Source organism: Nicotiana tabacum, chromosome 23, assembly GCF_000715075.1.
Source record: "Nicotiana tabacum cultivar K326 chromosome 23, ASM71507v2, whole genome shotgun sequence".
NCBI classification, from domain to species: Eukaryota; Viridiplantae; Streptophyta; class Magnoliopsida; order Solanales; family Solanaceae; genus Nicotiana; species Nicotiana tabacum.
In genome coordinates, this window is record NC_134102.1 from 110,391,953 (window position 1) to 110,408,919 (window position 16,967).

The window sequence follows — 16,967 nt, forward strand, 5'->3', positions numbered from 1 at the left end:
GCTTGCCTAGCTGTAGTGTTGGGCGCCATCACGACCTATAGGTGAAATTGGGTCGTGACAACATGGTATCAGAGCACTAGGTTCACGTAGGTCTCACAAATTATGAGCAGGCCTAATAGAATCTTGCGGATCGGTACAGAGACGTCTGTACTTATCTTCGAGAGGCTATAGGGTGTTAGGAAACTACATTTCTTCATATTCCATCGTGCAATTGATGTAGTATTAAATATCTTTCTCTTATTCTCTCACAGATGGTGAGAACGTGCTCTAATGAGGTTCCAGACCAGGGAAGAGCTACTCCCCCAGTTGCTAGAGGCCGAGGCAGAGGTCGAGGGAGGGCTCCAGCCCGTGGTAGAGGGCGAGGACGTCCCAGGACTATTCCGGTTATGCCGCCAGTGGGTCCAATAGAGAATCCCATTATTGAGGAACATGGTGAGGTGCCTGTAGCAGAGCCAGCTCCGGTGGATTTCACATCTACACTGGGATTCCAGGATGTCATGGGTCGTATGCTGCAGTTCATGAACACTATGACTCAGGCCGGTTTATTTTCGGCAGACCCAGCCATATCTCAGGCGGGCGGGGGAGCACAGACTCCGACCGCATATGCTCCTGGACAGGCAGCTGCTGTATATTAGACCCAAGGTGCACTACCCGTGGGTGGAGCCCAGCCAGTGGCAGCAGCTACACCTGAGCCCAGGCCAGCTGCAGTTGCTGATCCGCAGAAACTATTAGACAGATGGACTAGACTACATCCTCCTGTCTTTGGGGTGAGCGACATGAAGATTCCGAGGATTTCATTGATCGATGCAAGGATAGACTGTACACCATGAAGATATTGGAGTCTCACAGGGTTAACTTTGCTACTTTTCAGCTAGAAGGCAGGGCCTGTAGATGGTGGAAGTCTTATGTTCTTGGCAAACCAGCAGAATCTCCTCCCATGACTTGGGACAGATTTACCCGTATTTTCTTGGAAAGGTATATTCCACCCTCCCAGAGGAAAGAGTTGTGGTTTCAGTTTGAGCAGCTCCAACAGGGTCAGATGTCAGTGACCGATTATGAGGTGAGGTTCTTTGAGTTATCTCGCCATGCACTTATGATACTCCCTACTGAGGCGGAGAGAGTGTAGAGGTTTGTTGCGGGTTTAAATACTGGCATTCAGGCCACTATGGCCCGAGAGGTTGAGATGTGTACTTCTTATGAGCTAGTCGTGGAGATAGCCTGGATAATTGCGGGTGGGTGTCAGCGCAGCTGAGAGCAGGTTACTAGAGATAAGCGGTTTATGTATTCTGGAGAGTTCAGAGGTGCTCCATCTGGGGGCAGAGGTCAGTTCGTGAGAGGACAGTCTAGCAGGCCACCATATCCAGCACCACCGCCTCCTTGGGGTCCTCTAGTGCGACCTTATTTCAGTGCTATACCAAAGAGTTCTTATCGTCCACTAGCTATTCAGGGTTCTTCCAGTGGGTATTCAGGTCACCAGGGCCAGATTATTAGTCAGCAGCCCATTGTACCGAAGAGTTGTTACGAGTGCGGGGATCCCAGTCACATACAGAGATTCTGCCCCAGGCTTCAGGGTAGGCCAGTGCAGCAGGGTTAGTAGCCTATGATTACCACACCAGTTGCTCCACCAATAGTCCGACCACCAAGAGGTGGAGGACAGGTGGGTAGGGGCCTTCCTAGAGGTGGAGGTCAGCTAGGCGGAGGCCAACGAGTTGGAGCTCCAGCTCGGTTCTATGCTTTTCTGGCCAGACCAGATGCAGAGGTCTCCGATGCCGTGATTACAGGTATTATTTCTATTTGCGGAAAAGATGCCTCCGTATTATTTGATCCAGGATCTGCATGTTCATATGTGTCCTCTCTATTTTCTCAATTTCTCGGTGTTTCTCGTGAGTCCTTGAGTACTCTCGTTTATGTGTCCACTCCTGTGGGCGATTCTGTTATTGTGAATCGGATCTACCGGTCCTATATTATTACATTCTGTGGTTATGAAACTAGAGGATATCTCCTATTGCTTGAGATAACCGATTTTAAAATTATTCTGGGCATGGACTGGTTATCTTCATATCATGCTATTCTAGATTGTCAGGGGCGGACCCACGTAGGGTCAAGAGGGTTCAAATGAACCCGCTTCGTCGAAAAATAATACTGTATATATAAGTATATTTTATATTTCTAAGAACGTTTTATGTATAAAAATTATTTTGACCCCGCTTAAAACATTGATGACGAATAGCCTATTGGCAAAGTGGGTTCAAATTTTCCCCAAGGTCTTGAGTTCGAAACCAGTCAGAATTATTTTGTTTTAATACATATTTCCTATTTAAATAAGACGTCGTTTATGTCAAAAATACAGTGACCCAACCCATTCCCAAACTAACAGCCCCAATTCCGAAACCCTTCTCTATTTCTCTGCATATTTCATAAAAAATGCTTGTTGTCTCTCTCTCTCTCCCTCCCCTTTCTCTCTCTCTCTCTACTGAATCTTTTAGTTCAATTTCAAGGTCATATTGCTTCCTTCCATAGTTGTCTCCTGCCATTAGCCTCTCACTCTCTCACCATCAATTATCACCATCAGGTTTCTCTCTGATTTCTAATTTTTTTTCTTGTACATATAAATTAGGTCTATCTTATCAATTATCATTAAGTGATTTAGGGATGACTAATTGACTATAACATATTGGATTCAGATTAATTTTGTTTTCTAAGTGTATGAGTGTATTATGTATATGTGTTTGGCTAACTGCATTATATAGGTGTTCCTTTCAATTAACTCAATTATTCCATGATATAAATAATCTGCTTTAAAATACTTGCCCATCACTAGAATTGCCATTGCTGATTTTTTTATTTGTTCTCTTTGTTGCTTCAAGAAAAATTATGATGAAAACAATAACTCTTGTAAAGACATTTTGAACTTTCAAAGTTGTGGTCCAAAGCTATTTAATGATGATTAAAATCTCATCTAACTGTTTTATAATATAATGATATGTAAAATAAAAGAAAATTAAATTATTGGTGAAGAATGAATAAATGTTAGTTTAAATTTAAGTTTAATTAAATTATTCTTCTAATTCGAATTCTAATTTGGTAATCCAGTTTATGTTACAATGAAGAGATTTTATCCTCCGGTATCTTCCAAGTTGCCACAATCAAGTTCATCCTTTCTAATTGTTACTCCCGTGGAAGAAAATTTGAACCAATTAGTAGAACAACCTCAATCCTCTAAAAAATAAAGATAAGGAATAGATCTCGATTCTTTAAAGACTGATCCAAAGGAGATATTACCCATTAGAGACTTTCATCCAAATGAGCGTGATGAGATTAGAAGAGCATACCTCCGAAGAGGTCCTTGCCAACCCCGATATTATAAGTTTCCTCAAAGAGATTTTTCGGGCTTAAAGCGTCATTTCAATCCTAAATGGTTTAAAGGATATCATAATTGGTTGGAGTATAGTGTGATTGAAGATGCAGCTTACTGTTTGTATTGTTACTTATTTCAAGATGAAGGCATTTATCAAGGTGGAGGTGATGTATTTTCAAGTTTAGGATTTAAGAGCTGGCACAAAAAGAACAGATTAGATATGCATGGGTCGAGCAGTATTCATAATCAGGAAAAAAGGAAATGTGAAGATCTATTAAAACAAAAACAGTCAATTCAAACTTCATTTGATAGGCAATCCACTCAAACCAAGCTCGAATACAAAATTCGCTTGAAGGCTTCAATTGAGGTGGTGAGACTCCTATTGAATCAAGGATTGGCATTCCGTGGACATCGTGAAGATGAATCATCATTAAACAAAGGTAACTTTGTTGAGATTCTTTCATGGTATGCAGAGAGGTGCGATAAAATTCATGATCTTGTGTTGAAAAAGGCTCCAAAGAATGATCAGTTGACTTCTCATAAAATTTAGAAAGACATTATCATTGCATGTAAAATTGAAACAGTTAAAGTAATTATGGACGATCTAAATGGAGACTCTTTTGCAATGCTAGTTGATGAATCATGTGATGTATCACGCAAAGAGCAATTAGCTATTATCATGCGATATGTTAATAGATGCGGATCTATGGTGGATCATTTTATTTGGATCGTTCATGTTCGTAATACTACTGCTTTGTGTTTAAAGAAAGCAATTGTTGATTACCTTGCTCAACATTCTTTGAGTTTATCTTATGTGCGTGGACAGTGCTATGATGGAGCAAGCAACATGCAAGGGGATTTACGTGGCCTCAAAACTTTGATTCAACAAGAAAGTAAATCTGCTTATTCCATTCATTGGTTTGCACACCAACTTCAATTGACTCTTGTTGCGGTATCCAAAAAGTGTCTTGAAGTGGGAGAACTTGTATTGTTTGTTTCTAATGTATTGAATATAGTGGGAGGTTCTTTAAACGTATGGATGATCTTAGAGAATCTCAAGCAGAAAAAGTTCAGAGGCATTAGACATGGGTGAACTTGAAACTGGTAGGGGTTTGAATCAAGAACTTGGTCTTGCTAGAGCTGTAGATACTCATTGGGGTTCACACTACAAATCTTTTAAGAACTTTATTTCTATGTTTGGCTCAATTATTGATGTTCTTGATACTATCGTTGTTGATGCCTGGACTTTAGAAGAAAGAGCTAAGGCAAAGGGATATCTTAGCAGTTGTCAAACATTTGAGGTTGCTTTCATGTTGCACCTAATGAGAGATGTTTTGGGGATCACAAATGAGCTTAATACATCCTTACAAAAAAAGGAGCAAGATATTGCAAATGCTATTCTACTTGTTGAAGTGGCAAAGAGACGGTTACAAAAGCTAAGAGAAGAAGAATGGGATTCACTTATTGATAAGGTATCTGTATTTTGTGTCAAGTATAATATTTTGATACCAAACTTTGATGACCTCTATGTTAACTCTGGAAGATCTCGACGTAAAGTTGCTGATTATACTATTTTACATCACTATCGTGTTGAGACTATTATGAATACGTTTCAGGAAATGAAAACTCGTAGAGGATAGTTGTAATAATATATTTTATTAATATATTTTTTTGTTGACCTCTTTATATATTTGCTTCTTCGTATTTTGAACCCGTTTGATAAAAATCCTGGGTCCGCCACTGTAGATTGTCATGCCAATACTGTTACCTTGGCTATTCCAGTATTGCCTAGGCTGGAGTGGAAGAGTTCGTATGTTAGTGCATTTAATCGGGTTATTTCTTTTATGAAGGCTTAATACATGGTTGAGAAGGGTTGTTTAGCTTATCTAGCCTATGTGCGGGATACTACTGCAGAGATTCTGGCTATTAATTCAGTGCCTATAGTTCGGGAGTTCTCCGATGTATTTCCTTCAGATCTTCCAGGCGTGCCACCTGATCGTGATATTAATTTATATATTGACTTGGCTCCAGATACCCAGCCTATATCTATCCCACCGTATCGCATGGCTTCGAAAGAATTGAAAGAATTGAAAGAACAACTTGAGGAGTTACTAGCCAAAGGGTTCGTCAGACCGAGTGTATCTCCTTGGGGTGCACCGGTATTATTTGTAAAGAAGAAGGATGGAACGATGCAAATGTGCATTGATTATCGTCAATTGAACAAAGTCACTATTAAGAACAAGTACCCATTGCCACGTATTGAAGATTTATTTGACCAGTTGCAGGGTGCTAGGGTGTTCTCTAAGATCGACTTGAGGTCGAGGTACCATCAGTTGAAGATTCGGGATTCGGATATTCCGAAGACTGCTTTCCGGACTAGATATGGTCATTATGAGTTTTTAGTGATGTCTTTCGGTTTAACTAATGCCCCGATAGCGTTTATGGATTTGATGAACATGGTATTAAGGCCATATATTGATTCGTTTGTCATTGTCTTCATCGATGACATTTTGATTTACTCGCGCAGTAAGGAGGAGCACGAGCAGCATATGAGAGTAGTGCTTCAGACATTGCGGGAACAAAAGCTATATGCTAAGTTCTCCAAATGTGAGTTATGGCTAGAGTCTGTAGCATTTTTGGGGCATATTGTATCGGGCGAGGGCATTAAAGTTGATCCCAAAAAGATTGAGGCAGTTCAGAATTGGCATCGTCCCACTTCGGCGACTCAGATTAGGAGTTTTTTGGGTTTAGCAGGTTATTATCGTCGGTTCGTGGAAGGGTTTTCATCTATTGTAGCACCTTTGACCAAATTAACCCAGAAGGGTGCTCCTTTTCGATGGTCCGATGATTGTGAAGTGAGCTTTCAGAAGCTCAAGACAGCATTGACTACAACACCAGTGTTAGTGTTGCCTTCTGGTTCGGGAATATATAAAGTGTATTGTGACGCTTCACGCGTTGGCTTGGGTTGTTTATTAATGCAAGAAGGGCGAGTTATTGCATATGCTTCATGTCAGCTGAAGCCCCACGAGAAGAATTATCCGGTGCATGATTTAGAGTTAGCTGCGATTGTTCACGTTCTTAAGATTTGGAGGCATTATCTTTATGGTGTGTCTTGTGAAGTTTACACTGATCATCGCAGTTTGTAGCATTTATTCAAGAAGATGGACCTAAATTTGAGGCAACATATATGGCTGGAGTTACTGAAAAATTATGATATTACTATCCTATATCATCCGGGCAAAGCAAATGTGGTTGCAGACGCCTTGAGTAGAAAGGCGGAGAGTATGGGTCGTTTGGCTTTCATTTCAGTAGAGGAGAGGCCAATAGCTTTGGATATTCAGTCCTTGGCCAACATACTTGTGCGGCTGGATATTTCAGAGCCCAGCCGAGTTCTTGCATGTGTTGTAGCTCAGTCTTCACTATTTGAACAGATCAAGGCTCGCCAGTATGATGATCCACACTTAATGGTTGTTTGAGAAATGACACTACATGGTGGTGCCAAGGAAGTTACTATTGGAGCGTATGGTGTTCTGCGACTCCAGGGTTGTCTATGTGTTCTTAATGTGGATGGACTGAGGAAAACGATCCTGGAAGAGGCACACAATTCTCGGTATTCTATCCATGTAGGTGCTACGAAGATGTATCGTGACTTGAGGCATCATTATTGGTGGCGACAAATGAAAAAGGACATAGTTGAGTATGTAGCTAGGTGTTTAAATTGCCAGCAAGTTAAATATGAGCACCAGAGGCCAGATGGCCTACTTCAGCAAATGACTATACCAAAGTGGAAATGGGAACGCATTACTATGGACTTTGTAGTTGGGTTGCCGTGGACCATACGGAAGTTTGATGCAGTTTGGGTCATTGTCGACAGGTTGACCAAGTCGGCACACTTTATTCTGGTTGTGACTACGTATACTTCAGAGAGGTTAGCCCAGGTTTATTTTCAGGAGATAGTTCGGTTGCACGGTGTGCCAATTTCTATCATATTAGATAAAGGCCCTTAGATTACTTCACATTTCTGGAGAGCAGTACAGAGCGAATTGGGGACCCGTGTAGAGCTAAGCGCACCCTTTCATCCGCAGACCGACGGGCAGTCAGAGCGAACAATTCAGATTTTGGAGGATATGCTCAGGGCATGTGTGATTGACTTTGGAGGTCAGTGGGATCGTTTCTTGCCTTTGGCCGAGTTTGCTTATAATAACAATTACCAATCCAGCATCGAGATGTCTCCATTTGACGCTTTATATGGTCGACGATGTTATTTACCCATCGGATGGTTTGAGCCTAGTGAGGCTAAATTATATGGTACTGATTTGGTGAAAGATGCCTTGGAAAAGGTAAAGTTGATTTAGGAGCGACTTCGTACAGCGCAGTCCAGACAGAAGAGTTATGCAGATAAGAAAGCGCGTGATTTATCCTTTATGATGGGTGAAAAAGTTCTCTTGAAAGTTTCGCTGATGAAGGGAATCATAAGATTTGGGAAAAGGGGGAAATTGAGCCTAAGGTTTATAGGCCTATTTGAGGTGTTGAGACGAGTTGGGGAGGTTGCTTATGAGCTTACATTGCCTCCCAGTCTATCAGGAGTTCATCCGGTTTTCCATGTATCTATGCTCCGGAAGTATCATGCCGACCTATCACATGTGCTAGACTTCAGCACAATTCAACTAGATAATAGTTTGGGCTATGAAGAGGAACCAGTTGCCATTGTTGATGAACAGGTTCGCCAGCTGAGGTCCAAGAGGATTTCTGCAGTAAAGGTCCAGTGGAGGGGCCAACCAGTCGAGGAAGCGACTTAAGAGGCCGAGGAAAACATGCGGAGCAGATATCCACACTTTTTCAGCACTCCAGGTACAATTCTAAACCCGTTCGAGGATGAACGTTTGTTTAAGAGGTGGAGAATGTAATGACCCAACCGGTCATTTTGACTTTAAAATCCCGTTCCCCTAAATAAAACTCCATGTATGTGCTTTTATTAACTTATGACTTACGGGGATGGTTGGTTCGTGATTTAGGAGTGCTCAGGTTGAATTTGGCACACTTGGTTCCTTAAGTTGGCCTTAGAATGCTAAATTTTACTTCGGTCAACATTTTGAGAAAATGATCCCGAAATCGAAATTTAACGGTTCCAATAGCTCTGTATGGTGATTTTGGACTTAGGAGCGTGTTCGGAATTTTATTTGGAAGTCTGTAGTTAAATTAGGCTTGAAATGGCTAAAACAAGAATTTAAGTTTGGAAGTTTGGCCGGGGAGTTGACTTTTTGATATCGGGGTCAGAATCTAGTTTCAAAATTTTTTATAGCTCCCTCATGTCATTTATGACTTGTGTGCAAAAATTGAGGTCAATCTGACTTGATTTGATAGGTTTCGACACCGAATGTAGAAGTTGGAAATCTTAAGTTTCATTAAACTTGAATTGGAGGATGATTCGTGGTTTTAGCATTGTTTGGTGTGATTTTAGGGTTCAACTAAGTTCGTATGATATTTTGGGACTTGTTGGTATAATTGGTTGAGGTCCCGAGGGGCTCGGGTGAGTTTCGGACGGCTAACGGATTACTTTTGGCCTTTGGAACACTACTGATAGCTGCTGGTATTTTTCTTCTGATTTTCTTATACGCGATCGCGTAAGTTTGTCTGCGATCGTGTAGTGTAAATTGGGCAGAGGCGACTTTGTTCTACGCGATCGCGTGAGAGATAGTTTGCGATCGCATAGGCTTGTTTGAGACAGTGATATTTTTGTTCTTCGCGATCGCGTGAATAGGGCTGCGATCGTGTAGGTGTGAGAATTTGGTATTCGCGACCGTGTGGAGGAGGTCGCGTTCGCGTGGAGTAAGTGGAGCAGCAGGGAAGGCCACGCGTTTGTGCTTCGCGATCACGTGCAATGGTTTGCGATCACGTGGGACTGTAGGTTTGAATTTCGCGATCGCGTGGGATAGTTTGCGATCAAGTAGGGTTATTTTCTGGGTAGTGAAAACTTGTGCTACGCGATCGCGTGAGGAAGTTCGCGATCACATAGAATAAATTACTGGGCAGAGAGTTTAAGTTCTTAAAATGGAACTTCGTCCCATTTTTTATTTTTAACCGATCGGGTATTGGATAGAGGACTGGGGCGGACAGATTTGGATTTTGGGCCTCAAATTAAATAGCCCAAACGATATTAAAGACCCAACAGTCTACTCTGTTCTTTCTTTGTATTTTGCAAGACTAATCAATTTATTTAACACTCCTAATTCCAACTAATTTGTAAAATTAACCTAATGACCTATTTTTCTATAACTAACTAATTCATTTAGCTAACAAATGCATGTAGAGTTACTAATGTATTTTTTGGTATTTTAGTATTTTACAAATGCAATTGATTATGCAATTAAAATATAAAAAAAATGTAAAAATTAAAAATATTTTTGTATTTTCTTTAGGATTTAAAATGCAACTTAAAAATGTATCAAACATGAATACGTACAAAGCAAACTAAGTAAAAATATAGAAAAATAATTTAAAGCTATTTTTTAGATTTTTAGGAGTAATTTTATATTAGGGCAAAAATTAGGTGCTCACATTATGTTTATCTATTTATGCCTGGATTTGGCTATCATAGCGCTTGGGCTGAAGGACCCCCTCTGGAGTCTGCACCCCCACAGTGAGCGTAGTTGATATTACCTTTCCTTCGCAAATCATGTGCCCTCACACCAAAGAAAGAGAGTAGTTCTACTCACAATAAAATTCAAGAATAAATAGGAACTCAAAATAGAAAGAATTAACTCACTCTCAGAAATAAAATTCATGCGCCACAGAAAACGTACCATAGGCTTGTGTAGTACTCTACTAATTTGAGCTCATTTAGTCAAGGATCATGTAGGACTTTAATTAGTTGTAATGTAGGATATGGGACGAGTAGGATATATTTGGATATAGTGCCTACACCTCCCTAAGCACTTTAATACATACAATTTCACAACTTCAAACCCCACACTTATGTTGAACCAAACCTCAACCTTCACAACATCATAATATCAAGATCCCAATTTTTTTAAGCACAGACAAAGAAAGATTTACCACTAGAAGGGAATAATTTTCTTTATAATATACACAAACACCAACATTTTTTTTTCTTTCTCTTTTCTTCAATTCCCTACAAATGGATCTCACAATTTCTTCAAGTAGTGCTCCTTTCTCCTTTTCTATAGTTCCACTCCACAACCCAACCATATCTCCCCCTAGCTTTAACAAGCTTAAAAATATATCAAGTGCTCAAGAGAGGTAAACGGTTCAATCAAATAGTTAATTAAAACAACGGGGTCAGGCTTGTAGTGTGGTTGCCAAAGAAAATAGGATGACAGACTCAATAGGGCTAATTAGGATACACAACAATTAGGCTGGTCACAGACATATAATTGGCTCAACAAAGAAATGCCTATATCACGTCCTAGACTGAACAAGACTACTATTTCGCTTTCCAAACATACGGGGTAAGTTCTAGACATCATACTGACATAAAATCCTTACCTCTGAGACCATGAAACGACGTAGTATCACCCCAATACTACTGTCGTTTTCCCTTTCCATTTTCATAAAAACCTTCCCTTTCCTTTAACCCTAGAGGAGAACGGACCTAATTCTAAGAACCCAGCTGCCCCATTCTTTCTCCATCTCCAATTCACAATAGAAACAGAGAATCGGACCCTTCACCCTTTAGAGAACCCTAGCGCCACCCCTCTCTCACTCTCATTCTTTCACTCTCACCTTCCTCACAGACCATACTCATAGACTCACCCCACCATCTGCAGTTTCATTTTTGAGATTGAAAATTGAGGGTAGCGAAAAAAAATAAGAGCAACAGTTGAAAATGCTCCAAATGCCTAAAAATGCTAGTTTAGATCTGTAGCTTCAAAGAGCTATTTGGTTTTCTGTCGATTTGTTGGTTAATTTTTGGGCTTCTAAGAGTGATTACACTCTCAAATTGTTGCAGAGTGCTGCCGATTCACTTCATTGACGAGCTCCAAACTCGTTGATTTTTAGATATAGCCCGTATTTGGCAAATCCTGATTATCTCTCTGCATCCTAGGTACATATCCCAAACTCTATATGTAAATTCTGGAATTATAGTAAAATGATCGTTTATCAGCTCAATTTATTTTCAATCTTCAAAGTCACTGTTGCTAGTTCAAAATTGCTAGTCCGTGTTTGATCTATTGAATATGTTACTTGTTACTTTATGATTACGATTTCTATGATATGATCCTTTGTTACTTTACTTTAAGTCATTTTGACATTCAAATTATTGAATTATACATGTTCCTTGCCGATTTGGAATCAAATAAATATGTGCTATATCTTATGTTGATGCATTGGTTATATACATAATTATTTTAATGACCGCATAAAAAGTGACTGGACTTTGAAAGGCAGTTGTAAAGTTACACTTTAAGCAAAGGCTAGAATTCTCATGGTCATTATTGTAAAAGATTGGGTGTGAGGTTTATGGTTTGATTTTCTTTCCCCTTTGTTGAACTCAAAGTATATTGGTTGCTTTTGGATAAAGAATTTGACGCAACAATTTTGCATAGGTTTAAATCACATCATATGGGTATGTAACATTTGTGACTATGTATGAAAACTAGTTGTATTTGGTCAAAGTCATGGATAGGTCCCTCTAAATCTCATTTTCCTTATGGCATGTTAAGTTTTCTTCCCAAAAATGCAGTTGATGAATTGATTCACTGTGTGAAATGGAGTCCTTACACTATATTAACATTTGATTCCTTGAAACAGTAGTGAGAGTGAAGTATGTTAACTCTTGAATGGAGTAATTTCCTAGTGATTCAACATGTGAATAGCGATCCTTTTGTTTCCAAATCGGTTCACTTTAATCTCCAGTAATGAATCCATGGTTTATGACTTTATAAGCAATCTCAAACTTAGTGAGATAAATAATTCTTGTACAGTTGTAGCTTACTTTAGGCGCGATTAATAAATTATCGTGACTATGGGTACGGTTCCCGTGGCATGGTCACGATACATAAATCCCATTCGGGTGTGCATTTCATGTGACCCGACCACAACTTCTAATAATAATAAAAATAAGCATGTTGTAAGTCGCGGGTGCATTTCACGTGACGCGATTCACAATGTATACAAAAACAAACGAGTGCGCGACATCGCGACTTGTTCAAACGAATTCCATAAATACTAAAAGCGATTTTAAAAGTAAAAAATGCACAGTAGGTTTCAAATATGTAATAAATCAGATAATCAGGCCAATTATTAATAGTTGAGCGACCGTGCTAAAACCGCGGAACTCGGGAGTGCCTCACACCTTCTCCCGGGTTAACAGAATTCCTTACCCGGTCTTCTGTGTTCGCAAACCATAAATAGAGTCAGTTTCCTCGATTTGGGATTTTAAATAAACCGGTGACTTGGGACACCATAAACTATTCCAAGTGGAGACTCTGAATAAATAAGTAATCTTATTTCGATTAATGTCACTTAACTGGAAAAAACCCCTACCCCTACGGGAAAAAGGAGGTGTGATAGCTCTGGCAACTCTGCTGGGGATCAGAACCCAGAATCTCTAGTTCAGGGTTCAGAATTCGAGCTTAGATAACTATTATGCTTGGCTTTCATGATTGTTTGATATTACTTGTTTGAGCCTAATGTGCTAATTGCCTCTCTTTACCGCTTTGATATTGTTGTGTATTGTATATAAATTGTTACGAAAACCTCTCTTCTCTCTGAGTCTTCTAAATTTTCTGGGAAGCGTGCGCTTCGCGTGGCTTCTTTTCTGTTAGAGTCATATCCTAATTTTAGAACGAGGTTCGGACAAGTTGCAAAGCCGGTGAAGCTTCTGTATTCCCGGTACGCTGCCCCCCCTCCCCGGGCTCGAGTTGTCCGTTCGGGTAAGCCAGGTCTAGAACAATACACCCAGGATTTAAACTTAGAATAACACAGTCTCATGCCGGATCCCTATTAGGTACGTTTGCTTGCATCACGTATATTTGACTTAGGGGACTCAACACAGGGGTTGGGTCCGTCTAGGATAGGTGTACCCCAAATTAAAGGACCATCCTGATGCATTCTTTTCGTGCTACTTGTGCATTAATTTGCTTGGCTTGTATGTTGACTGGTTTCTTGAGTTAGAAAAAAAAAATCAAAAAACATAGAAGAGAAAAATCAAAGAGTGAGGTAGGATAGAAAAACGCCTGGTTTTGACAATCCCGGTATTAAAAAAAAACCCGTTACTCTGTCAAAATTTCAAGAATAAAAAGAGAAAATCATTTCAAAACAAATCATATTTTTCTGTGCATCAAAATGGCAGAACTACGCGGGTCTGATTCTTACTGGATGTGAGATACGTAGGCAAACCTAATCGGTTCCGGCCCCCATTTTTTTAAAAAAATCCAAAAATACTTTCCTTTAATTCCTTCTTTAGGAGTCTTTTTTTTAGAAAATCCCAAAAAATATAAAAAATAAGAAAATTTTTAAACCAAAAAAATATTTTATTTGTAGGAGTCTTTTATTAGAAAAAGAAAACAAATAAAATCAAAATCCAAAAAAAAATATTTTCTACATTTTTTTTAGAAAGTCTTTCTCCCAAAAATCCAAAAAAAAAAAAAATAAAACATGAAAAGCCAAAAAATATTTTTCTTTCTTATATAGAAGTACTTTCGGAAAAAAATAGAAAAAAAAATCAAATTCCAAAAATATTTTCTTTCTACAATTTATAAGTCTTTCTTTCGGAAATAAAAAAAAATCAAAATCTAAAAAGAGTTAGTTTATTTACTTTATTTATGATATTCCCGAACTACGCATGATCTGATTCATGTTCCCACATGATACGTAGGCAACCCACATCAGGTTCGATCGACCAAAAAAAATAAAAAAATGAAAAAAAATGATGATGATAATAAGGACCGACTGAGTTCATTCTAACGTGTCTCTTGTTTTGAATCATAGAAGAAAGTGATGGTCGGTTTGTGGTAAGCTATCAACACAAGATCCAAAGGAAAAATATCATAGACAACTGACATTGAAGCTGTTACGAGTGGTCAAGAGACTCAAGGTCAGAGGGTTCAACAAGAGTCTACTATGGTTGAGGAAAATAGAATACTGAAACAACAAACAATTGAAATGTGTCAAGCATCGGCCAATGGTCAAGGACCACCCCTTTCTTATGTTTTCCCAAAATTCACACCCATCTTGACTACTACTACTCATGTCTCATTGTCTGATTGATCCTATCCATTTAGGTTCAGTCTTCATCCCAACTGTACGACTACAGCTGGAACTTCTGTTGCGCGCTCCCAAAGTGTGCCATTGACAACCAATCAGACAATCACTGCTGTTATGCCCGTTTTCACTATCCCACAGCCAACAGTGGTACAAAAGAAAAGTTATGAGTCACAATTTGCTACCCATCAAGAACAATACCATTCTCCTGAGTATCACTCGTACCTATTTGATCTTCCTTCAAAGATTGAGAAGCCTACCCGAAAGATGGCACAAGAAGAAATGACCCAAAGAGTGAAAAACTTAGAACAAAAGTTGAAAAACATACAAGGGTCGGTAGGTCAGAAGAGTATTGCCTTCAAGGATTTATGTATGTTCCCCGGTGTTCGTTTGCCACTTGGTTTCAAGACTCCCGAATTTGAAAAGTATGATGGACACGGAGACCCCATAGCCCACCTGAAAAGGTATTGCAATCAACTAAGAGGTATGGAGGGAAAAGAAGAACTAGTAATGGCTTATTTCGGGGAAAGCCTGACAGGGGTAGCCTCTGAATGGTTTATGGATCAAGAAACCTCTCACTGGCATGTCTGGGATGACATGGCCCAGGCCTTTGTCAAACAGTTCCAATACAACATCGATATCGCCCCAGACCGCAATTCCCTTTCAAACCTGAAGAAGAAACCAACTGAAAGTTTCAGGGAATATACCATTAAATGGAGAGAGCAAGCGGCTAGAGTTAAGCCACCCATGGATGACCATGAGCTAATCACTGTCATCCTTCAGGCTCAAGAGGCAGATTATTTTCAAAACATGATGTCGCAGTGGGCAAATCCTTCTCGGAAGCAATCAAAATTGGGGAAATGGTTGAGAATGGCCTTAAGACAGGCAAAATTATAAGTCTAGCAGTTCTCAAAGCTGCAACTCAGGCTGTCCAGATTGAATCTGATAATTTTAGTGACACGAATGAGAAGGATGAAGAAACCATGATGACAATAAGGTCGAGAAGAGGTCCTAGGAGAATATCTCGAGGGTATGAGCAGCCTCATCAGGTTTCCGATGATTCCCCTGAGCACTACTATCCACCTCGGAACCCACAATACTCTATTTCTCCACTTCAGTATGTTGTCCAGCCACCAAGACACACCAAAAGGCGAGCACCAGCACCGCAAAATCTCCACCATCCTTCACAAATTTTTCAAGTTCCCTATAACCCACATCCAAGCCAGGGGTATAGAGGGGAACAAAGGTTGAAAGATAATTTTACACCAATAGGAGAGTCCTATACAAGTGTGTTTGAGAAATTAAAGCATTATGACATGATTGTACCTATTCCTCCAAATCATGTGGACCCATGTGCAAGAAGCTTTGACCCTTCTAAAAGGTGTGAATACCATTCCAATGCCCAAGGGCACAATGTTGAAAGTTGTCGGTATTTGAAAAGAGAAATAGAAAGGATGATCCAGGAAAAACTGATTGTGATCCAAGATAATGACACCCAGAATATCACGCAGAATCCTTTACATGCACATGATGATGCACACTTTGTGGGGATGATGTATGGTGACATGGAATATGAGAATCCTCTCGGGAACTTGCCAACTGAAATTGGAGAAGGCCATGGTGATTCAGATGAGCAAATTTGTGGCTAAATGTCAGGCTTAACAATTGAAAAGACATTTCCTCCTCACTAGGAAGGAATCTTGGTAGCTTGTTTTGATATTTTTTCTATTATCTGGGTTATTACAGGGTGTGATCCAGATTTTATTTGTTTTATTGAGTCAAACCCTTCTATCCCTCTATTTTGTTTGTGTGAGTCTTGTCTGTCCATTTTGTTGCTATTTTCATTAGCCGGGTTATTTTAGGGTTGTAACTCGGATTTTAGGTTGTTTGTCTTGTTGTTTACTCAATGAAATACAGTTTGTCCTTTTGTGTCATTCCATGCTTAGTTCTTTTCCCGCTAGTTTTAGTGATATGACATGCATGCGGAATTTTTGGCCAGATCTTAGAAAACTGATTTAAGCTTGAATTGGATAAATGAGAAAAAGGAACTTTTGAGGATGAATAAAGAGTTGAAACACTTTGGAATTAAGCTCAAATAAAATGACCCCTGGAGGTTAATGATCTTTACCTTCAAATCATTGTGAAGGTCGGGTTTAAGGAAGAATCAATTGAAGTTTATTGGAAAGTTTGACATTAATAGGTGAAAAGTGTCTTCCGACCACGACACCAAGAAGACAAACATGTTCATCAATGTTGTGTCGCGAAAGGAAACCATGATTGGCACTCTAGAGGCTAGGAGGCCCTTGTTCTGCTACCCAAACACTTTATACCCTTTGTTACACCTTTTGAGCCTGTGTTATTTTCTTTGATCACCCTCTTTTGG

At 39.6% G+C, this 16,967-nt stretch overlaps 1 protein-coding gene across 1 annotated transcript; it reads left to right on the top strand.

The window, feature by feature from the left end:
- Positions 1 to 826: 826 nt before the first annotated feature.
- On the top strand, positions 827 to 4,998 carry LOC142177330 (uncharacterized). The gene is made up of 4 exons (XM_075245805.1): positions 827 to 975; positions 3,452 to 3,798; positions 3,943 to 4,310; positions 4,408 to 4,998. The coding sequence occupies exons 1-4, from the start codon at positions 827 to 829 to the stop codon at positions 4,996 to 4,998; spliced, it is 1,455 nt and encodes a 484-aa protein (XP_075101906.1).
- The last annotated feature ends 11,969 nt before the right edge of the window (positions 4,999 to 16,967 follow it).

What these genes read in the sequence shown, in the direction of transcription:
- LOC142177330 (XM_075245805.1), top strand. Translation starts at nt 827, where the DNA reads ATGAAGATATTGGAGTCTCACAGGGTTAACTTTGCTACTTTTCAGCTA. An exon ending in TGAATCATCATTAAACAAAG is followed by an intron (nt 3,799 to 3,942) that starts GTAACTTTGTTG and finishes AAATTGAAACAG; the next exon opens with TTAAAGTAATTATGGACGAT. An exon ending in TTCAATTGACTCTTGTTGCG is followed by an intron (nt 4,311 to 4,407) that starts GTATCCAAAAAG and finishes GGATGATCTTAG; the next exon opens with AGAATCTCAAGCAGAAAAAG.